The 23,392-nt window shown below is 46.9% G+C and overlaps 1 protein-coding gene across 4 annotated transcripts in view; it reads left to right on the top strand.

The window, feature by feature from the left end:
• LOC134565247 (heparan-sulfate 6-O-sulfotransferase 2-like) overlaps positions 1-23,392 on the top strand; it is a 51,609-nt gene that overhangs the window by 17,956 nt on the left and 10,261 nt on the right. For 2 of the 4 annotated variants that reach the window (XR_010083831.1, XM_063424751.1), the window contains exons 1-2: positions 3,342-4,556; positions 20,371-20,454. Coding sequence is in view for 1 of the 4 variants with exons in the window: in XM_063424751.1 (XP_063280821.1) it covers positions 4,051-4,556; positions 20,371-20,454 (590 nt within the window). In the remaining 3 variants the exon portion in view is untranslated. Of the gene's footprint in view, positions 1-3,341; positions 4,557-20,370; positions 20,455-23,392 lie in introns of those variants that run through there. The other 2 variants (XR_010083830.1, XR_010083832.1) reach the window with 2 other exon arrangements.

The raw sequence follows: 23,392 nt of genomic DNA, 5'->3' as shown, positions 1-23,392 counted from the left end.
GTTAGTTAGGGTGGTGGTAGTCCAGATGAAGCGGTCTTGTTGAAGCAGTGATCCTGTAGAAAGGTCTGGTAGCTCTTGTCCTCTGGGAATCCAGTGGGTAAGGCCTGCTGTGCTGTCCCAAATCCCAGATTATATCCAGGTGGGAATGCTTGGCTCCTCCTCCTGGGCAGAGCATCTCACAATGGAATGATATCATTCTATGAGTCATGCAATGGGTTCTTGATTGTCCATTAAACAGAGATAGCTCCCAGAGGGAGTTACTGATGAGTCATAAGGCAAGGTATTGATGGCCCATTAACAGAAGATAGTCCAGCGGGAGGGGGCAAGGGAAACACTGCCCCACCTAGTTTCAACAGCTTGTGAAGATGGTGATAGAATACATACTTTTAGCACATCTTACATTGTAACCTAGGACACCCTCTTTTATCCCGTTTTCTCAGTGGATTGTACCGAGAAACACTTAGCTATCGTTATGGGTTTTGGACAGCATGGAATAACGACATTGATTCTTGGTGTGATGCAGAAATGAGAGCAATCTTTATTCTTCTAAATTCTCCTTTTATACAGTAGTTTGGTGCAATGAACATGATTGGTCCTTAAAGCCTACACCCCTTTTGTAAACATCTTTTGTCAGTAAACATGTTGGAAAAACACCACCTGCTGATGGTTTTCACGTCTCAAGGACTGTTTAAATTCCTTCTTAAGATCTTCCCAGGCCAGAATGAGAAAGTTGCTTGCCTGTCTTTCACACAGACCCTAGCAGTGCCTGAAGCCTATAATTCAGACCATTGTCAGTACCCACACTTAGCTCCCTTCCTTAAAAGGGGTCCAACCCCTTTCCCCTGGGACCCCATCCCAGCCACCCTGGGGGTGTCTCTCACTCCTTTTATCTTTTGCTTCGTCTCTGTACTAGCCGCCTTTCTCGCGAATGGACGAAACTTTATCTTAGGAGACTCCCCATTTGCTTCACTAGTCTGGAATTAGCCAGCCACTGACTCATTCACACATCTCACAAACTTCTCCCCCCATACCCTGCTCCTCTGAGAATTACTCACAATCTTTTTTCGTCCTCAGGTTCTTTGTGCACAAGATTTTTACAGAGCAAAAAATACTGCAGTTTCTTAGGGAGCTTTTTCCCTTTTCCTTGCTTGTATGTCTCTTTCTTTTCTTCAGGTATTTTACCTGTGATCTCCAATACCCATCAGAAAAAGCGAAGCGAGGCCACCAAAAATCGGGCGGGGCGCCCCCTCACTCTGGATGTCAGGGGGTCTCGGAAGAGGGGGTTTATATCCCGGCAAAGAGCTTCTAAATTGTGAAAAACGAGGTTCACTTTCCTGGTAAATTTAAAAATATGTTTAATAAAATAAAATTTAAAAATAGACAATTAGGAAACAGAAATCAAACACAGGATTAATGGCCGGGTGACTTGGCACTTAGCCAAGTGCACACCTGCTGTTTTAGAGACATTCTTTAAATACCCTTTCTATTGCATCAGTCTGTTGCATATTCAAACTTTTCTACAAACTAGTTTCTATATTCTAGGAATTGTTTAGCATGGCTCCTCTTTGGGTCTGCCTTTTTAGAGTATGCGTGTTTCCTGGCTGTGTCATCATTATTACTTCTAGCTTGGGTTGTGGTCTATGCTTTCTTTAGGTGGCAGGTGCTGATAGTTTGGCATATCAATAGCAGGGTCTTCATATGTTCAGACAGCTCAATTACAAGCATAACTATTCACTGTGACTAAGCAAAACTATAAAATCTATATCTTTACAGCAGTTATTTCAACATCACACATATAACAATCATTTTAATATTTGCGAAAAGACAATACTATAATGCGTATCTATAACACAAACTATTTTCTTTGCTGCCTGCTGTGAATATTAGAAAATTCAGCTCTAGGCTGATTGGCCAGGCAGAGAAACAGATATCACAAGGGAGTAGGAAGCAAAAGCTGAGGTGCTGTGGTGGGGAGGGGAGGAGAAGGAGAAGCTCAGACATTTCCAGCCCTACCTGAGACTGAGGGTTCCTGAAATGCAGCACCTCTGTGTAACATCAGTTAAGTATTGGAGCACATCAGTCAAACTAGGGGCAGCCAAACCCATGGTCCTGCCCCGGCTGTTTTTCCATGAAGGACAAGACAGTGGGGATGGGGTGAAAACCTCCTTTAGCCTTTTTAGCCAGCAACCTTTTTTTTAAATTGCTTTTTTCTTGCAAGACTGCAGTTCTCACAGGCATTAATAGCCTCAACATCAGTTGCACCAAGAGGGAAAGGAAAGCCCTGGGCTCACTGGCTGTGTTATGCTCCATGGCCTTGCCGGGTCTTGGCACGTGATGGGGAGGATGTCCCTGTGGAATGGCATGGGGCGAACACGGGGTGAGCACCCATGTGCTCCCACCCACAGGCCTCATTGAACAGCCACCAGCAGCTGGAGGGCTAAACATCATTTGCATACAAACACACACGTGTTATAAATGCCAGGACAATTTATTGCCAAATTCAATAATTTGGTTTATTAAATTCAAATCACAAAATTTGGAATCAAATTACAGAATTTTAAGTAATAAAAAACAAAACAATACGAAACCCCACAAACAGCGACACTTACTTGACAGAATTTCTCCCGGGAAAAATGAGCCAAGGGTGATCCAGAGACACGGACCCTGGCTGCGTGTGTCTCTAGCTGGGTTCACGAATTTGCCATGTTCAAGGCTTGGTTTTTATACTCTTTATTCTGCCTCTGGCAATATTTCCCCATATTTCCCTTTGTTTCTTGGTTAGCTATTCAAACCCAAATCCATCTCCGGTTGGATTGAAAAGAGCTCCCCTCCCAAGTCCATGTGTTAATGTTCAGTTTCTATGGATCCTTATAGTTGATGAATGTTCGAGATATGGGTGATATTGCTTGATAGTCTGTGAAGGTGGCTCCCGAGGTGTGAGTTGCTGATACCGGCTCATCTCAACAGGTCCCCTCCCAATACTTGAGAAAGCTGCAAAGTCTTTTGTTCCCTTCTGAATGGAGAAACCTCCTAAAACATAGACTTTTACCTGATATAAATTTATACAGCTTTATAATTTTCCAATTTACCATAAGAACATGAATTAATCATCTCACGTTTTTCACACACGGGACTGTAATCAGAGATAAATCCACAGAGTCATTATTTACAGACCACTCTCGTGGAGATAGGTTTTGAAATATACTGACAGAGACAGCACAGGTATTTGCTACCTGAATCAACAGAAACCACCTGGGGCATCCAGAAAAGCAGTCGATGCACTACCTCTCCACCCAAAAAAACCCAAAACAAAACCAAAGCACTGGGTGTTGGTGTGAGGTGTGGAGAGAAAGTGGACAGCTTGGAGCCCAAAGATGGGAGTGTATGTGTATGTGTGTGTATGTGTATGTGTGTGATGGACGGGTGGGACGGTGACTCCGCAGACGCGCCACTGCCATTAACCGGGATGTTCCCTATGGAACAGCACCCTCCGCCCTGCGCCACGCGCTGCCAGGGGGCACTGGGGCGAGCAGGATGGGCATAGGGCCACGCACGCACTGCCACAGATGCTGCACTGCTCAGGCCATCGCCTGCTCTGGCACAGGAGCGGACGGAGCATCCCGGTGCGCCCCGGCTGGCCACGCTCAGAGCACACTCGGTGCGCGCGACGGCTGCCGCCGGCGGGAGCGCCGAACCCGGTGCGGTGCCAGTCCCGGTCCGTGCGTGGAGCGCGGTGCCGGTATGGTCTCAGTAGTGGTGCCATTGCCGGTGAAGTCCCAGTCCCGTGCCGGTCCCATTCCCCGTCGCATTCTCGGTGCGGGTGCCGGAGTGGCCTCGCGGGTTCTCCCGCGGCGGCGCCGGGAGGGGGCGCGGCCGCGGTGGGGCAGGCGGAGGCGCGCGGCGGGGCCGGGCACGGGGGCTGCTGGGAAGGGCCGTAGGCAGCGGTGGGCGATGGCGGCGGTGCGGCTTCCCCCGCGGCGGCGGCGGTGGCGGCGGCGGCTCCGGCTCTGGCTCTGAGCAGGGCGGCGATGCGCGGCGCTCCCGGCGACGATGGAGGACCGGTCCCACAAGGTGCTGCTGGCGCTGGTGATGCTCTTCCTCTTCGCCGTGATCATGCTGCAGTACGTCTGCCCGGGCACCGAGTGCCAGCTCCTGCGGCTCCGCACCCTCAGCCCCGCCGCCGCCGACCAGTGCTGGGCGGAGGATGAGACGCCGGCGCGTTTCGTTCCCCGTTTCAATTTCTCCGCCGACGACTTGCTGCGGCGGGTGGACTTCAACATCAAGGGTGACGACCTGATCGTGTTCCTGCACATCCAGAAGACGGGCGGCACCACCTTCGGGCGGCACCTGGTCCGCAACATCCAGCTGGAGCAGCCCTGCGAGTGCCGCACCGGGCAGAAGTGCACCTGCCACCGTCCCGGCAAGCGGGAGACCTGGGTCTTCTCCCGTTTCTCCATCGGCTGGAGCTGCGGGCTGCACGCCGACTGGACCGAGCTCACCAACTGCGTGCCCTCCGTGGTGGACAGCAAAAAGAAGGTGCGGCTCCGGCCCTCCAGGTGAGGCCGTGCCCCGAGGGGCTCCCCACGGACCCCGGTCCCTCCTCGGTCTGCGGGCGATGGCCTGCGGGGCGCAGCCATGGCGGGGATGCTGCGGCGGCGGGAGGAGGAGGGAGGGGGAGCGCGATGTGACCCGGGCATCCCGGCACGGAGGGGGTGGCACCTCCGGGAGCTGCACCGGCCCGGGGCCACCGCGGTGGATGCAGCGTGCCCCGAGCTCTGCAGAGGGAGCTAAACCTGCCCCGTTCCACTGGCAGGGAGTTGATGGAAGTGATGTCCCATCGGCTGTCGGGGTTGTGACCGCTGGTGGGGAGAGGCCGGGGGTGATGAGCCCGGTGACACAGGAACAGGCCTGGCAGCCCCACAGCTTGGGGACCCCCGGAGCGGCTCTCCCAGGAGAGAGGGTGCTTGGGCTGCCTGCGAGCTTCCCCCAAAGCTTTTCCATCTTTAGCTGTACAGAGCTCCTGTAGCTCCAGTGTACACCAAGAATTAATGTTGGTTTTGGGAGTATTGGTGAACTACTGTATCTTCTTGGTACCTGAATTTTGGCTTCAGGATGGTGGCCTTGCAAAGTAAAGGTTACTATTATGGCTGAGTTACCTGCAAATATTTGCATTGCTCTTCAGCCCTAACCTTGACTATTTTGTGCTTGCATTTTGAACTTTTGTGGCACTGCTCTCTCTTTATCCCTGGATCTTTCTTTGAAGTTGCCAATCCCCCCTGACCATAGCAGGGGAGTTGCCTAAAAGTTGCCCCTGTCTTTCAGAAGCCCAGCTGGCTTTTCCCCCTGAGCAGTGAGGACCTGCTTCCTCTGCTCCCAGAGCTCTTTGATCAGAGCCCACCTTCGGTTGTAACAGACTAAGGAGCTTGTCTGTGGCTGTGCATGCAGCTGTACTGTGTAGCAGAACTGCTCAGTGTCTTTTCTCCTTCTTTTGTGGGAAGTTAGAAACTAGAGTATCACTCCTATTGCACTGAGACTAATGGCAGGTCCCTTTACAAAGAGGCTACTGTTATATATCATGCTATCTGAAGTCAAGTCTAAGCACAGATTCACTTGAAATACAAAGCAATTTCTTTCAAGAATTCCTTTTGTATAGTGTGACACTACACTGCTATCTAGTAGAAAAATGCTTAGCATCATTATGGTCCTGTACCCAAGGAGCAGCTCTTCATCAGACTTGGCTATTGTGATTCCTGCTCTTTTGTCTTCCCTACTGCTTTAAATTTTGTCTAATTAAATTGTCCTGGTTTGAGGGGGAAGTGAGTTTTCCAGGAAGTTGTGGTCAAACCAATCAGTGGTCAGGTTTGAATGTTGGCACCTGGAGTGGCCACTGAGAGGTTGGACACGCCTCTGAGAACACAAGGGGTTAAAAGCAAGGACTTCCAGAGGGATTTCCTTTTTGGTTCTGGTTTCAGAAGAGCTCGTATCATCTCCTCCTCCCCTGTCCAGCTTACAAGGCTAGGTGGGGGAGGGGGAGGGAAACCATGTGGCCAGGCTGAGGTAGGCCGGTGCCCTGGGGGGAGAAGAGAGTGAAAGGGACTGGAGTGGAGCCATCCCCATCCAGGATGGAAGGGTAGAGAATTGTGGAGGTGCCTTCCATCCCTGTTTCCCCCCCCCCCCTCCCGGGAGAAAAGTGCCTGGCTGTGTGGGGGAGTGCCCGAGCCCTGCCGAGAGCCAGAGACTTTTAACTCCTTCTTGGCAGAAGAAAACTTTTCCCAGACATTGATTCTCTTGGCTGGTGGTTTGAGAGAAGAGAGAGACAGCCTGGGACTGAGATGTCAAAGGAAGATGAAAGGAATCTCAGATGGGCAGAGATGAAGAGGAGTGGCTTTTTGGGCTGGACTTTTCTTGCATGGACTTTTCTTGCATAATGTTAGCCATAGACGGAACCTGAATCCTCCTGGACATAAATAAGACTGTATTTTGGGTGGATGCAGTTGGCTCAAACCAAAGACTTTGTGGCAGCGATTTGCCACTGTAGGAGTGGAGTGAACAGAGAAGAAAGGAAGAGGGTGTGGTGGCACCCTCTGCCTTTAGGGATGAAGGTCTCTGTTCTTGGAACCCTCGGCTCCAGGGGAAAATGGGGGGGACTGCTTGTCCCAATATGAGATGGCTGGGTTTTGGTACTTGGCCAAGCATCCTTAAAAGAGCCCTATATGCGGTTTTGGTCCATGGATGGTGGTGAGAGCACTGGACATGGAAAGGAGGGTGTCACCATGGCAGACTTCTCCGGGCGGTGCCATGGGTGACATGGGAACACGGGAGGGTGGACCTGTGTTTCCTGTGGGGGGTCTATGGTGCAAGAGAGACTCCTCTCTCCCTGGCTGAATTGAAGATTGGTTTTTTTTGAGTGATGATGACTTTGATTGGGAACCCAGGGTTTTGGTTTAAGCAAGTAAGATGGAAGGTAGCATGTAAGTGTTAAAAGTTTGAGCGTGTAAGGGGTGGAAACTGGGGGAGGAGAAGAAATGTTCTGGGAGGTTTTCATTTCTGTTTTTGTGTGTTTAGGTGGGTTTTTTTCCTTTCTATTTCTGTTCTTATGTAGTTTAATAAAGTTTTCTTTCTATTTTCAAGTTTTGGGCCTGTTCTGCTCTGTTCTTGACCACATCTCACAGTAGGTAATTAGGAAAAACATACATTCATGGGTGCACGGGCATCTGGCTAGTGCCAACCCATGACATTGTGACATCCCATTTGCTAACATGAGGACCAATTCCTTGCCCTCTGGGTCTATTAGCTTCCCAGTTTCAGGCTGTTGAGCCTTGCAGGCTACGTAGTTTATTTTACCTGTCCTATAAACATGTTGTTTGTCACAGAAATGTAAATGGCATAACATGTGCTCTGTTTTGCTGTACCACTTCCAGTGATACGTGTTTCTCTTTCCTCAGAGATGGGCCCGGCCTGCAAAGCTGTAGCTGTGGGTCAGTAATTTCCTTCCTTTCCCAGAGACAGGTCTGTCTATGCTTGGTCTTACCTGTGCCGTCCAGAAGAATGGGAGGCTCCTTGTCCTGAACCCACCACCTGAGGGGGAAGGGAACATCAGGCTCGGAGAGCTGGGATTTTGTCTGCAGCTTTTGGTTTTGTATTTTTTTTTCCTTTGTTAGATATCCGACATGCTTTCCTGAGCTGGAATGGAAGTGGTGCATGTACCTGCTCAGGAGTTCAGAGCGATGGTTCCATCCTACAAACAATGTACGCTGTCACAGCTGACTTCTGAGAAGCCGCTAGGACTTGTGACTTGGGATTGAAGCCAGGAGAGGGAGAAAAATGAAGCTGTGATGATTTTGTGTTAGGTAGAGGTCTACTCTCTCAAGGGCTTTGAAATGATATTATACTTTTAATAACCTAATTACACAGCTTGCTGAATAGCTACAGTTTTTCTCCAAAAAAAGTCTTGATAAGCAATTATTTGGACTGCAATTTCTAAATGTTTAAAAAATACAGGAAGAGAAGTTCTTGAATGAACAATAATCCTTTCAAGTCTTTCTGCCTATTTTAATACCTCATATTTAATTTTAGTTTGTGTTTTCAATTTAGCAGCAGTTCAGCTGACAACTGGTTAATTAGCACCTCTGCCTACTGCCAGTAACAGACAGAAAGTCTAAGCCCTTTCTGGGCAGATAAAAGCTGCTTTCAGAGCAGCAGTAGGTGTGGGATGGGGGTGTCTGAGCCGGGAAGCTGTGCTGGCTCCAAGTGGAGTCAGCCTGGCTATTCCTGAACTGAGGTTTTTAGGGGGAGGCCTGACCATCCTGGGTCATGTGTGCTGATGGGAAGGGAAAGGAAGTCACGGCCCTGGTGTGCAAATCCTGAGAGAAGGGGAAGCAACTTGAAGGAGCACAAGGCCTATTTGGGGAACACTGTGAGGGCAGGGAAAAGGATTCAATAAGGAGCAGAGAAGAATATTCTTAAGCAAACTTTGGCTTGACAAGGGTGGGAATTCCTGCATTTATAGTTGAGATGATTGAAAACTGAGCCCTGTTGTGAGAATGTTTTGAACTCCTTGGCAGCTGCATCAAGCAGTCTATAGTTACTGTCTTGGGGCTGTGTAGCCTTGTCTGGAAATACCCAAATGTTCCATCAAACCTTTTAGCTTGCACCTATGTGTGATTACTTTGCACAGATGTTTGTCTTTTCAGGTGTGGTGAGTCTACTTGTCAGATTGCTGGTTACCTGGGCTGGTCTCTAGGGGCCTTTTGTTTTGTTTAAAGTTGAGTCTTGGTTAGTCTGGAGGAAACTCTCTCCTGGACCATGCAATGCTCAGCACCAGGTACAGAGCATGTCTGTGGTAGGATGTGATGGGATCAGCCTGGAGGGTGTACACATGAAGAACCTTGCTGCCTGCAGCAGTCATCCTGCAGTATCTGCTCTTAATTCCATTAGTAGTCTGCCTCTCTTTTCTCTGGGGATTACAGGTTTGGAGTGCAGATTCCTTCACTGGAGCAGTAGAAATACTCAGGATGGCTGTTGTGCTTTAACACAATCCTGAGGTAGATTTAACACCATGGTGCTTTCCTGTCTGTGAGCATATAGGTTCCCAAAACTTCCTTTCCTTTGTAATGGTGGCTTGGGCTCCTTAATAAAAAGCAAGCAGGTAAATAGATCTCCTTCTTTGGTTCTTTCTTCTCCTGGAAGGACATGGTTCTCTGGGTGTGGAGGGAGGGATTTTTGGGTTTCTCTTCTTGGATCCCATTGGAATGCATGTTCTATATGCTCCTCTTCCTGTTTGTCTCCTGTTCCATCAGCCCTGCTCACCACTGCAGCATCCAGAAATCACAGAAGAGGGAAGGAGAAAGGTATAGGCCAAGTTGATGCTTTCATTGCTCTGGATCTGCCACTTGGGAGGTGGGTGGAATGGGCTAATGGTGGTGGCAGAAAGGAGGAGATTGTCTCAGCTTCTTGGCACCAGTGGTGAGAAAGGAGAAATGTACTTTTTCCTAGTCATGAGTGACTGACTTGGGTCACTTGATTGATTGTGGAAGCCTCAAAGCTTTTGGCACACTGAATGGAGGCAGCATCCAAAGTAACTGTGCATCACAGAACTGAGATTTCTGTCAGCTCTGGCTAATTATTCTGGGAAGTGTCTACTGAAGTTGTCTATAGCAGTAAATCCAGTGGCACCATTGCAAGAAACAAAAGGCCTTGAGGTTAGACAGGAAACTGTCATGAGACAGGAGCAAATACAGGTACCAACATTCTTAAGTGGTGTCATGGCTTTGTCCCTTCGTTGGGTGAGAGATGTGGTTGTGGTTGAAGGTTGGGCTGTATTTGATGTTCCTCCTGGGTAGCGTTAAAGGAAGGAGATGTTCCCTGTTGAAAGGAGAATGAGCTTGTAGAACTGCCTCTGGAGCCAGAAATTCTGAGATTGGAAGAAACTTCGTGCTGCTGGTACAAGCCTGTTGGACCAGGCTGGTGCCTGCTGGCTTTTTGGAGGCCTGATGTTGGCATGAGGTTGTGATGTGGGGCAGAAGCCACTGGCGATGCATGGGTGTTCTTATCTTGTCCCTGCATGTTAGTGCAACCCTTCCAAGTTGAGTCTTAGAAAAATCTGAAAAAAAAATGGGTTAAAACATTTCTTAGCAAACTGGAAACACTTAAAGTGTGTGTCTGTTGGCTGAACAGATTAATCCACATGCTCTTGAAAATGTGGAGTCATCTACTCTGAGGTCTGCAGTTCTGGCTCTAACTGTGATGGGGTTAGTTTAGTTTTTAGTTTTCCCCATAGTGAGTTTTTTGTCATTGTGCTGTGTGTAGGTAGCTACAAAGGTATTGGTAACAGTTTCCCAGTGAACTGCTTTGGTGTGGAGGGGGAAAACTGTCATGTAGCACTTCCAGGGAGAGAAAAGTCATTTGTAGGTTTGGTTCTTAGCAGCTGTTGAGCGTGCTTCTCCCTACTGCAGAGGTATTATATAGCTGTGCAAGTGGATAAACTCCATATTTCACCTGTAGTGGTGGAAGTTGGGGAATAGTTAAGCCCCATAAATTAGCACTAAACCCCTTGTAGGTAGAAGAGAGGCTTTAGGGCCCTGTGGTGCCCCAAGACTTTGGGTGGATAATGCAGGATACGGCAGCAGGTGGACAATTTAAAACCTCTGGAGCTGGTGGAGCAGACACCATTTCCAAGGACAGAGTCCCCCAGTGCTGCTGCTTTCACAGCCCTTGGGGCTGCTTGGGGAGAGAGGGGACCAGCACAGCTGAGCTGGAGGCTGTGAGCAAGCAGATGGGGTGACCTGCTGTAACTTGGGCTCTGGCCAGAGCACCAAGAGGGTGCCTGCCTGCCCTTGAAATACACATCACTGAAACTCCCTGGGAAAAACTGGGCAATGATTATAAAGCAAAAAAAAAAAAAAAAAACCAAAAAAAAACCCACAAACAAACAAACAAAACCAAACAAACAAACAAAACCCCCCCCCCCAGAAAACCCCAAACCAAACCAAAAAACAAAAACAAACAAAAAAAAACCCACAAAAAAACCCCACAAAAAATCTCCCCCCAAAAAACCACAACCCCAGAGCTTTTGCAGAGATGCTGCCAAGCCTGCAGCCACTTCATTGATCAGCAAGATTTCCTAATGATCCTGATTGTTTCAGCCTGGTGGTTGCAGGGTGGGATTTGCAGTGAATACTACCTTGCCATCCACAAGTATGCACCTCCAGCAGCTGAATTTTCCTGCATAGCACCTGTTGGGACCAAAGCAGTAGGAGCAGTGGACCAGCCTACGGAGTGAAAAACGGGTTTTGAGGGGAAGGGCAAGGGATTATTTTCATAAGTACAAGTGTCTCCTTCACCTAATCCCATTACAAGGCCTAACCTTGAAAGGCTTGGTTATAAACTTAAGTTCATGGGTTTTTTAGGTTTGGACTACAGGACGTGTAAAGCTCTCTAAATTGGTATTGCTGGTTTTGCAGATAAAGTGTTGGGCTTCTTAAAGGGATTAAAAAATAATTTTTCATATTAGGTCTCTTCAGTTCTCCTCTAAGTCTTTAATAAAGTGCAAATTGACTAAGTTATTTGAAAGTATATATTTCCTACTACCTTTTACTTTAAATTTGGAGAATTTCTTGTGGGTAGAGAGAAGGTATTAATTGTTGCAGAAATAAACCCCAGTACAGTAAGATATGAGACACAGGTGTTATACCTTGAATTGTTTATTCCATTTGGTTTTGAGTTGATCCTCCCTAAAGAAGAGAATTTGAACACTGTGGCATGGTGCTGTTATACTGACATGATTACTTTTTATTATAAGGGTACCTTTCTGCTAATTTTTCTTTTGAAATTTATAAATATTCAAATTAAACTATAAATAAATGCTTCAACTGTATTAAAATAGACCCATATTGTGCCTTGTGATCCCTCTTGATAACTTTATAACCTTTAATAAAGGTTATCAAAGGCGCTTGGAAGTCAGGCATTACCAATATGTTATTTTTATTAAAAGACAGATTTTTAAGATTTTTAAGTTTAACAAGTCCAGCATTGGTTCTGAGACATATTAATTTGTGCTTCATTTATTTAATCTGAATTGTCAGGAATCATGTTCTCTAGTGATGTAAATGTCGGCAAAAAGGATATATTAGTAGATTTGATTGCTTTTTAAATTTAACTAGCAGAGATGCACTGGCACGCCTAAGAGAATTGGTCTGTTTCTGTGAACAGTTCAGTGCCTAATGAATCACTTCCATGTACTTTTCTGAAGGAAAGCAGAACAATTTAAACGTGCAATGCATTCAATTACTGCAAATGGATTAGGCCTCTGTGTGCAATCCTTTGCATTAATTTACTTTCTCCACAGCTGTAACAATGAAGGCAGCATTTCTGTATGGAATCAGCCCAAATTAGCTCATGTAACTTGCTAGAAAGCAAAAATAATTAAGATGTGGCTGAAAATGGGATGTTAGAATGGGTCTTTCTGAGAAAACACAGGCTTTGGGAAGTGCAGCAGGGTCCAGGATGCCCCTGATAGCCATGCCAAGGGCAGGACAACTGGGCTGGATGAAACCCATGTCAAATGAACCTTGTGTCAAAGGTTTTCTTGACATTTTCATGGAAAAAATTATATATATATATATATATATATCAGGGTTGCTGTTCCCTGAGATTCTCCTCGGGGTTGCTGTTCCCTGAGGTAATAAGGTTTTCTCCCAAGGTTGCTGTTCCCTGGGGGTCTCCTCAGGGTTGCTGTTCTGCGAGGTAATAAGGTTTTCCGTCTTCTCTAGCCCTAAGGGTTCCACGCCGAAGCCAGAGACGACAAGCTGAGTCTGCCAGTGTATGTTTCCAAGGTTGTTTATTCTTCATTATCTCTCAATTCTTTCTCAGCTCTGCCAGGCCTCCCTGGCAGGGTAACTTATCTTAGATCTTTCTCAGCTCTTCAAGACATCTCCAGCAGAGCAAGACACGCGGCAGACTGGGGCGGATCAGAGAGTCCCGGACCTTTTGTACCATTTCTCTGACCCAACCACCGTCCACAACGTACTTTTTATTTACAGAATTTTACCAGTACTTACTACCTATGTTAACATGTCATTTCTACTCTAAACCAATCCTTGTAATACAACTCAGCAGAAAATGGGGGAGAAGAACAAGAACAAGGAGGACAGGACCACTCCCCAATTCCTCCATCTTGCCTCTTCAAACCCATATACTAAAAATCCTAGATTCTACATTTACATTCTATGATAAACTAACTACTACTTATTTCGAATTCTTTCGGCTTGTGATTCTTCATACAATGTGGGCATTCACTCCCATGGACAGGGATCAGAGGCAGTGTCCTCCTGGGCTCTGTGTGAGGCTGGCTGACCCCCTTGTAGAGTCCCCAGACACCCCTGTCTGGTCTCCAAACCCTCCAGGGTGGCCAGAGGGATGTTCTAGACTCCGACATCTCCCCCTCCTCTTTGCAGTAAAAATGCTTCTCTGACAACTGTGTTCATGGCCCGCCATATGCATTGAAGCAAACACGGCACAAACATCAGAAGAATCACAAGTCTCAACAGGAAATACACACATACTCTCAAAAGTTCCTTCTATCATGATAAAAGGTTAAATAAATTGAACACTCCATAAATCCAAGGCTCAGTTTTCATATTAAGTTGGTTCACACCCTTTTTCCAATTGTCTTATGTTGTCATGATATCTCCTCAAACTCCTCGTGTCTCAGCATCAGCAATGAATAATCAATTGCTGTTCTGCTTTCGTCTCACGCCATCAATACCAGTTAACAAATCATTCAGTGCAAGAGAAGTGGCATGGGCACACTTTTTCCGCCAACAGCCCCTTTGATCCAATTATGTTAAAATCATCCCTGATACTATCTGCATTGCCATCACAACTTGGATCAAATTGTTCAACAGATCTTTTCTCTCTTGCTTTTTTATTAATGTCATGCTGAGTTTTAACAAAGTCTCCTATTGCTGCATGGACCATCCTTGACATCTGCAGGGATCACAGACTAAATCCTGTCTCCACAAATGAAAAAGATCCCTTGTGGCAATTGCATTGAAACCTGGCTTGATAGTTTATCTGACATCTCAGTGTAGTTACACCGAGATGATGCACTTTTACAAATCATATGATTTGGAGTGATGTCTATGATGTTATCTTTTTTGTGTCACTCCAGAAAAGACCAAATTTTTTGCAAAAATTCTTTTTTGCTGAATCAAAAATTTTTCATTCCCGAGGTTCACAAAGAACCACTGTGGAAATGCATTTTATGGAAATGGTTTGTTCTAGCTCACCCCTGGAAAATGTATGGTTTATCCCAAGTCTGTAACCTCCCTGCAGTATCAAGTTATCTGTAACCTGATTGGCTGGAGAATGTTACTGTGCCCCTTTTGAACCTCTGTGATAAGAATGCTAATGCAAGGGGGTTCGCCCTCTTTGCCCTTCTTCCCCTGGAGGCCTCCGGATGCTCCCCTTCCCTCTCCTCTCTTCCCCCTCTCCCCTTCCCTTCCCCCACTCCCGCAGGACCATGCTCCCTGCCTGGAGTGGGACTCTGAATAAACCCTCATCTCATCAGCACCTCACCGGCATCTGAAGTCTCTTTGCCTGCCAGCACGGGAACCCCACGACCCAAGGACGCCGGGGGTCTCCTGGGGGACCCTCCCCAGGAGCTCCCCGAAAATATGAACAACAATAAATGACGCACCAACATTGGGCAACAGCACCAATGACCCTGAGACAAGATGGACCATGGTAAAACTGTTTCGGTGCCATCTCCGGTGGAGCGGCCGTTCCGGGCCGCCGCGGCCTGGGGCGGCCCCTCCCCCACCACACAGAAACGCCGCTGTTCCACCACTGCCGACGAGCCCGGCGCAAGCCTGGGTCCCAGCCCCTTGGGGCCCCGGCCCGCCTTGGTGCCGTGCGGGCCGCGCCGCCCCCCTGGGCGGCACGGCGCGGGCGGTGCAGCGCAGGCGGCATGGCTCCACCGCGGCGAGGCTCCGGCGTGAGCCCCGGCACGGCAGGACCGCTGGCGCGGCGCGTGCCCGCGGCACGGCCCTGGCCCGCCTCGGCTCGGCAGCGCGGGCTGCGCGGCAGCGGCGCGGCCCCCTCCGGCCCACGGTGGCATGGCGCGGTAGCGCGGCGTGGGCGGCAAAAGCCCCGGCAGCACGATGGCCGCGGCGCGGGCGGCGAAGTGGCGGCGCAGCGGGAGCACAGCGGCTCTGGCGCAGACGGCAAGCGGCAGCACGGCCCCAGCCCAGAGAAGCCCTGGCGGCACAGCGGGCCCGGCCCGGTGGGACTCTGCCGTAGCGCGGGGCAGTCCCGGCGCAAGCCGACACGTGGGCCTGGCTTCGCTGCAGCGCGCGCGCGGGCCCCAGCACCTGGAGAAGCCGCGCGGAGAACAGGCGCCCCTCCCCCCGCCCGGCAGCAGCGAGAAGAGCCCCGCACACTGTCGATCGAGCCCGAGCAGCCAACGCCCCTGGAAAGCAGCGAAAAGAACTCAGCGAGACAGCCATCAGAGAAGGAAAAATCAGTCTTCAGTTGTGCCCAAGCCCTGCACCTTCCAAAACTCAGTTTTGTAAAATGTGTAACCTCCTTCCTTACCCTTACCCCCTCCTCCCCTCGCTGCTCCTTCTCCCTAACCCTATTTCCCTTAACAAACCCCGGAGAGTTAACCCCTTCCTGCTCAACCCGGCACGGCATGGCTAGTGCCATGTGTGCTGTGACCGCATGGCCACCATGGCCACGTGCCCTCAGTCCCACATTCCGCTTTCCAAGTGCCACAAAGTAAACGCTAAGAAACCAAACCCCAAAGCTAAAGTGAATTTGTAATACCAGTTTTACAGCCTTGTATAATTGTTAATGCTACTTTGATTCCCTTTCCCTGTTTTTCTGCCCCTGTCCCTTGCTGTTCTGGCCAAACAGCAGGGTGTCCCAAACCCCTCCATTTCCTTCCCATCCCGATGAAGTAGTTTTACAATTATGCCTTTCTAGTTTTTGTGTGTGTGAATATTGCAGATTCCCCTGTTTTCTGTTTTAGAAAGCAGAGGCCTTTTCAGGTCACAAGTGTAGATCCAAGGGAAGCAGTTTTTGGATTGTCTTCTTCTAAGGCGCGATTCAGTAGTAGACTATTGAATCAGTAATGCTTTTGGGTTTATGCTGTCCTCAGTTAGTTCTGAGGGTGATTGATAACCTAAATTGGTGTCTGAGAAAGTATTTGACAGTTTTTGTAGTTTTTTTCTTTTGTTTTTCTTTTGATGACCTAAAACTGGGGGTCTTTTGTTAGGTCTCTGACACTTCTGGTGCAAGTATGGACGAAAAAAATCCCCAATGGGTACATATGGACGAATGTAAACAATTGCATGCAGAGTGTAGGTCCTTTCGGTTGAACCAGTTGGAAAGTGAAAGGAGTGATTTGGCTCAGATCCGTGAGTGTCGGTGACTTGCTGTTCAAGCCTTACGGGAATCCCGTGACAGATGAGTGGCAGCTTGAGTTGATTTGAGTTCCTCACTGCCCCTGCCCGGCCCCAATGGGGGAACTGCAGCAGGCCACCTAGAGAATCTGAAGCCGTGTGTGGAGCCCGGGGAACTCCACGTGTTTTCCTGTCCCTAGAGTGAGAGCAAGGTCAGCACCACAGCCTAAACTGGGGGCTGTGGTGGGCTGAAAAGCCAGTTGGAAAAGGCTAGACACTATTAGGCCAGTCACGCTGAAAAGGCTCAAACAAATTTGTAAATTTGTTTCAAATCTTGCAATATAAACCCACATAACCCATCTACTGCAATTACAAAGTCAGATAAAAGTTCACAGTATAACATAATCCTTACTGCAATTGTGTTTGGTTTCATGCTGCAAAACTGTGTAATTACTGTTTCATTTTGAAATTGTTAATTATCATATGTCATATTTCTCTTCTCACATTTTAAAGAAAAATAAGGTGAATTGTGGAAATGCATTTTATGGAAATGGTTTGTTCTAGCTCACCCCTGGAAAATGTATGGTTTATCCCAAGTCTGTAACCTCCCTGCAGTATCAAGTTATTTGTAACCTGATTGGCTGGAGAATGTTACTGCGCCCCTTTTGAACCTCTGTGATAAGAATGCTAACGCAAGGGGGTTCGCCCTCTTTGCCCTTCTTCCCCTGGAGGCCTCCAGACACTCCCCTTCCCTCTCCTCCCTTCCCCCTCTCCCCTTCCCTTCCCCCACTCCCGCAGGACCATGCTCCCTGCCTGGAGTGGGACTCTGAATAAACCCTCATCTCATCAGCACCTCACCGGCATCTGAAGTCTCTTTGCCTGCCAGCACGGGAACCCCACGACCCAAGGATGCCGGGGGTCTCCCGGAGGACCCTCCCTGGGAGCTCCCCGAAAATTTAAACAACAACAAACTACAGAAAAGAATTTCATTCTAACATCCCATTTGTCCACTAGGTTGAAAATGAACTGTGAAATTGCTGGAGGGATGTTCTCTGGGATCGACTACCTGCTCGATCACCTGCCTGCTAACAAACTCATAAAACATGTTGAAAAGAATTTCCCTGATCTTGAGTATATCAAACGAAAGATGTTCAACTCTGATGCATTGGCCAGAGTTTCCCAGCCATTCTCCCTTGATTGAATCATGGGTGAAACCACCCCACTGCCTAAGGCAATCGGTGAGAACACAAGGCACAAGTAAGACACTTGATTGAACTGCATGTTCAAAGGCCCCACTCTCTGTGGGAATCTCTGAAACACAACACCACTCAAGTCCCAAGAGAAATCCCAAGTCCCAGAATCTTTTGCACACCGAACAAAGAGATGTCCGCAGTCTTGACACCAGCTCACGTCTGCGTGCTCGCTTCTCCATTTCTGGGACCAGCGTATGATGCCGTTGACTTTGGCAGAGGTTCTCGTGCCTTGCTGATGCTCATTTTCAGCTCCTGTGAAAACACAAGCACAACCCCTGCCCCAAACCTTCAATTTAAATGATTTTCCAATCCATCCTGTCTCTGGGTTTCTGCTCAGAACTAAAGGATTCTCTTCACATTTCTCTTCAAGTTCCCCTTGATGCTCGGTGAAGTGGACTCTACAAAAGAACTTGTCAAAATTTTAAAACATACTCAATTTTCCTCAACATTCAGAATTCTGCTTAAATTTCCACTCATCATTCCTCCCCTCTCCTTTTGAATCATGAAGGTTATTTCAATTTTTTTGAGATATAAAACATGACATGAGTATTATTAAACATGACAAAAGACTTCAATGAAAAGAATGCTCAACAGAAAGAAAAAATTCGGCATACCAATGAAAATGAAGCATAATTATCAAAACATTTTTGCCATCCCCTCAGAGACTGCAAACTGCTGAAACACTTTCCTTCAGTGAAAATCCTGATACCCTTTCCTGGGCAAGGATATCAGGTTTCATCTCAAAGTTGATTCAGCTGTTATATTAATAGGATCAAATTGCCAAGTCGAGATAACTTGCATATTATTTTTGGAGCAGAAACCTCTGGGCTTTGTTGGCAAACAACATCTGTCCAAGTTAAAATCAGAGTCTGGCCAGGACCCAAACTTCTAGTTGGAGTGATGCTCTTTAATATATCCTTTAAATAAAACCTCTAACAACAATGAACATAAAATGCCCAAAACACAAAAAACTGTCATAGCATTTTTACACAAAAGAAACACTTAAAACTTAAAATGAAAAACTGATGAGATCACTCAGGATCTCGTCTTTTCTGGAACTTTTCTTGAAAACAGTTGAGCACCAATTGGAACAATCACAGGATCAACAGCTGATGAAAAAATCATCAATGATGCTTCAGGTATCTCTCTCCAAGACCTTCTGAATAACACTTAAAGATTTAACAAACTGAAGTGCAGTGCCTCTACACACACAAGAGGTACCAAAACAAGCCCAAAATCTCATTCCAAGAGAAATGCATAACACAGTTAAAAAATCAAATGAAACTTCAAAAGGACATGCAAAAACATTGCATAAAACATACAAGATTGATTACAAAAGAGACAAACTATATACTTAAAATGAAACTTAAGAAAAAATTCTGACTTGCACTTAACAACACAACTACATTTTTCAACAACAGCATTTACGAAATGCTTAAATGGCTAAAAAACAAATAGAAAAATTCAAGATGACAAATGCCTTTTGAAAAACTATAAGCAAATGACAAAGCATAAAAACTTCACTGTAATATCAACTTATAAGTACTATCAATTTTGATATATATTTTCATACTATATAATCAATATATCAATACTTAACATGTCAAAAAATTGTATTTTAAGACTCTCATACACTTATGAATTCAAAATGTAACACAAAAGACTGAAACAATTCACAACCAACAATAAAATCAAGGATCTAACAAATTGTATCTTGTCCTCAAATCTTATTTATCAATGTTCCATCATCATCATTTCAATTGAAACTGCTTCATTTCTGAAAAGTAATAACTACACTTGGCAAATTAAACAAACATACCTTTTATAAATTGTAAATCACCTTTTAAATCAAACAGCACTTAAATTCAATATAAATAAATCTTGATAAAAAATCTACAACTTGCAGTAACCTTATAAAATCCATATACAGCAAATCAATAAAATATAAATTTATTACTAATTAAACTTCATGAAACTTAAATATAAACTTAAACTTATTAGGGCCCAAACTTTAAATGAACTTTAAAATTACATATTTAACAATATGTAACTCAAACTCAAACCAAACCACACAAAAATCAGTCTCAACAACATTAAAATGTGGAAACATACCTCAGACTTACACACAATTAATAACTCTGGCTAAAAGTTAATTTCCATTTCATTTTCTATTTTATCTTCTTTATGATAGGATGTCCCTTTCTCACATTGTGTTTCCCACACAATGATGGATTGCTCCACAACAAAGGGGTGAATGATTGTATTTTCTTCTTCTGGTCTTTTCTTACAATCTCCATGTGCTATTCTGTTGAAGCACTTGTTGAAGTGCTGTGAGAATTCCTTCATCCCGGGCTTGGAGGATACTTTCAAGCTGCTTTCTTCAGATGCCTGCCTGCACTGATGTGCCGTGCTGAGGTGTGTTCACTTCGCTGCACGCCTCTACCATTTCTGCCTTCACCATCTCTGCCAGAGACGGTCGACCAGGCACTGCATTGATGATGCATCTGCATTCTGCATTGGCATTTGCAAAAGCAAGGAACTGAAGCAGGTGTAGCTTTGCTATTTCATTGTTCATTTGCCTGTTCATTGCATTTTTGGGACAACCAGGGAATGACATGAAAGACTCTGAAGGTCCTTGCTGGATTATTGTATAAATGTTTTCAGGTGTTTCAGTCGATGGAACTTGCAAAATTGTTTTTTGTGCTGTATTTCAGATGTCTGCCAGCACCTGTCGTGGCAAGTCCCTGGCTTGAATTTTGGGTCTGTCATGTGGCATGTCCCCTGCCACCTGCAACATGGTGAGAGTTGCATTCACTCCTCCTTGGTATCTGTTCCTCAGTTCCTCGAGGGCTTTCCTCTATTTAGCATTCCTTCAAAAATTGTTTGAAGTACAGAGATTTCAAACCATTTTCTTGCATCACTTTTCTCCAGTCTCTGAGCACGCCGTGATCCGATTGCTCCCATCTTGGATTTGCATCCCATAGATCATAAGTCATTGATAACATGATACTTTCCATACTTCACTATATCAAAGCTCTTTTCTTTCAGTGTTTTCTTTTTGATTTCTTTGCAGTCTGTTATAATTCTTTCATCCTGTGAATTTGCAGGAGTGTGATTCCATTGCTGTTGCCATGATGCTCTTTCTTCCATTTTGGAGCTTACTGACATTTCTGGTTTTTTCTGGCATTTCTGACTTTTCTCCCTCTCCTGGATGAGGAGTGGAAATTGTAAATCATTTTTCCCCCTCCTGTATGAGGACCGGGGAATCACTTTCTCTGTGCTGCACATAATACCTATGTGGCACAGTGAAGTGAAATCACGGCTGAGATTGCCGCTGACCCAGCAGGTAGCCTTGGTATAAATGTGTAGGGATTATTTGCAGAGGATTCAGAAAGGGTGTGACTGCCTTATGCTGGAAGGGGTAATTGAGGGAAATGCATTGCTAAATTCAGATAAAATTCCAGAGCACAGTCTTTCAACTGGAAAAATAATTGCTCTAAAAAATCTTTTGAAAATAAAGATGATTGTGATTGAGTGGAAAAAGAAGTTTGTGCTGCAGTCCAAAAATCATGTGGAGTTTGAACTGACTTGCTGTCACCAACAGTGAATATTTGCTGCTGCTTCTGAGCTAGAATATCTTGAACTTTGTTGTCTTCAGGAGCTGATGAAAGCTTTCTTCATTGTTGTTGTTTTTGCTTAGGAATCATTTTTCTTGCAGAAATCTTTCTTTTGTATAAAATCAGAAAAAAAATTATGTAATTCTGGAGTTTCGCCACTAGGTGGCTGTGTTGCCCACCGGCTGGGTGCAGTGACCCTGCATTTTGCTGCAGTTGCGGCAATTTTAGGATTTGGCCACTAGGTGGCGCTGTCTCTCCACCGGCTGGGTGCAGTTTTAGGATTTGGCCACTAGGTGGCGCTGTCGCTGAGCCAGCTGGGTTCAGCGTTTGCTCACCTGACTGGCCAGGCCGTTCTGACTGAACTGAGGGATACAGGGTTGATAAAAACATTGAGGGGTCCCTGGCACGGCCAACTCCCTGCCAATGTTGTTATACAATGGGCATGTTTGTGAAAAGTTCCTTGCCCTGATCACTGCAGCTTTTGGGTGTTGCTGTGTGTTTCTTATAAATCTTAAATACCATGCATTGCCGTCATGCAACATCATCTTCCCCCTCTCCTGGCTGAGGATGGGAGAACTACAATCCTTGTGCAGTATGCTTAGAAAAAGCTGCAATTTTGCAGTTGTGTCACTCGGGTAGCGCCGGCTGGGTGCTACGAGCATGTTTGCTGTTTTGCTTTAATTATTTCAATGCCTTGGCATTGCTGCATAATTGCTTTTAATTTCCGTCATGCTCCGAGGTTGCTACGGGAGGGTGCCGCTGTCTGATCACTGCTATGATGAGAGGGAATGGGCGGAACACTGCTTGCGTTTGCTGCGACAGGGTGGGGAGGGAGGGCAGTGCCCAGAGGGAAATACCACCCTGGCCCCGCCTCGCCCCTGTCTGCACTGGCATGGGGGCCTGGAACGAAATGGCTCCATTGTGGCCATGCCCGTCCTCCGCCTGCCCTGGCCTGGCAGAGCCCGAGGAGATGCCCTCTCCCTGCTCTCTCCCGGGGTCCGCCCCGCCCTGATCTGTGCTGACACTCCCTACAAATCCCGCCGGCGCCCGTGCTTCCTGCATCCCTGCCGCTTGTGCTGGACTGGTGGCCCCGGTCCCTGCCTCGCTTTCCACGGTCCGCGTCATCCCCCCCAACTGCCCCGAACGGCATTCTCCTACCTCATTAAGATGTGAAAAGAAGCAGCTCATGACTAGATACCCCTGTCATTGTTCTCTGTAACTACCTCCTTCAGCAGGAATACCTCTGCTGAGACCAGGACAAATGCATATGCATTTGTATATGCAAATAAAACTGACCCTGTGAATCCTGGGAGGGTTTTTTAGAGAAACTGCACCCCAAGACGAGAAGCTAGATGCATCAGAGGAGAATTAGATAGTGCCCTAACGGAGCAAGAAGTGGACACACCCCCTGGCCTGGTTTGAAGATTCACCATAACCTATGAGGAGTCTGAATGGAATGGGAACGGGCCAGCTGAAGTGACTGAGACAGACAAGGCGAAACTCTCAAGGTTTTTCCCTGAGGGTAAAGAGCTGAATCTGCACACTAGTGGCAGACCCCTCAGCGCTCTGCCTTCTGATGGTTGACCAGAGAGAACTCCTAGTTGTTCCTATGGGAACAAGGACTCGGCATCTACTGTTTGCAGTGGAATGATGAACTGAGACAGCACCTGCTCCTTCGGATGGCTGCAGCAGCGTGGAAAACTCCTATTGGACTCTCCAATCCTGCTGCTGACTTTAATAAATAGCTGATCACTTTAATAAAGAGCTGAATATTAATAAAGGCATATGCCCTGTTCTTTTCAACTGAGGGATCGTCCGGGATAGTCACGCCCACAAAGGACCACCCCCGAAGAGGACGATCATCTGCTTCGAGGCATCCTTGGGAATCGCTAGCTACCCCCGGACCCTGGGATCAGCGTGGGACCAAGCTACGCAGAAGAACACTGGATCAGTGTGGGACCAAGCAACGCAGAAGAACGATGGATGGGTGAGATAAATCTGTGGCAGAAATGGGAGGCGAGTGAATGAGTGCTTGAGTGAGATGGGGGCCAGCAGCTCAGACCCCCAGAGCGAAAGTGGACCCCCTAGCATCATGTTTCCGGTCTCCCGAGAGGGTGCC

The sequence above is a fragment of the Prinia subflava genome (genome assembly GCF_021018805.1).
Source record: "Prinia subflava isolate CZ2003 ecotype Zambia chromosome W unlocalized genomic scaffold, Cam_Psub_1.2 scaffold_43_NEW, whole genome shotgun sequence".
Taxonomy (NCBI): Eukaryota; Metazoa; Chordata; class Aves; order Passeriformes; family Cisticolidae; genus Prinia; species Prinia subflava.
Note: the sequence above shows the minus strand (reverse complement) of the source record. Positions and strands in the feature narration are given on the sequence as shown.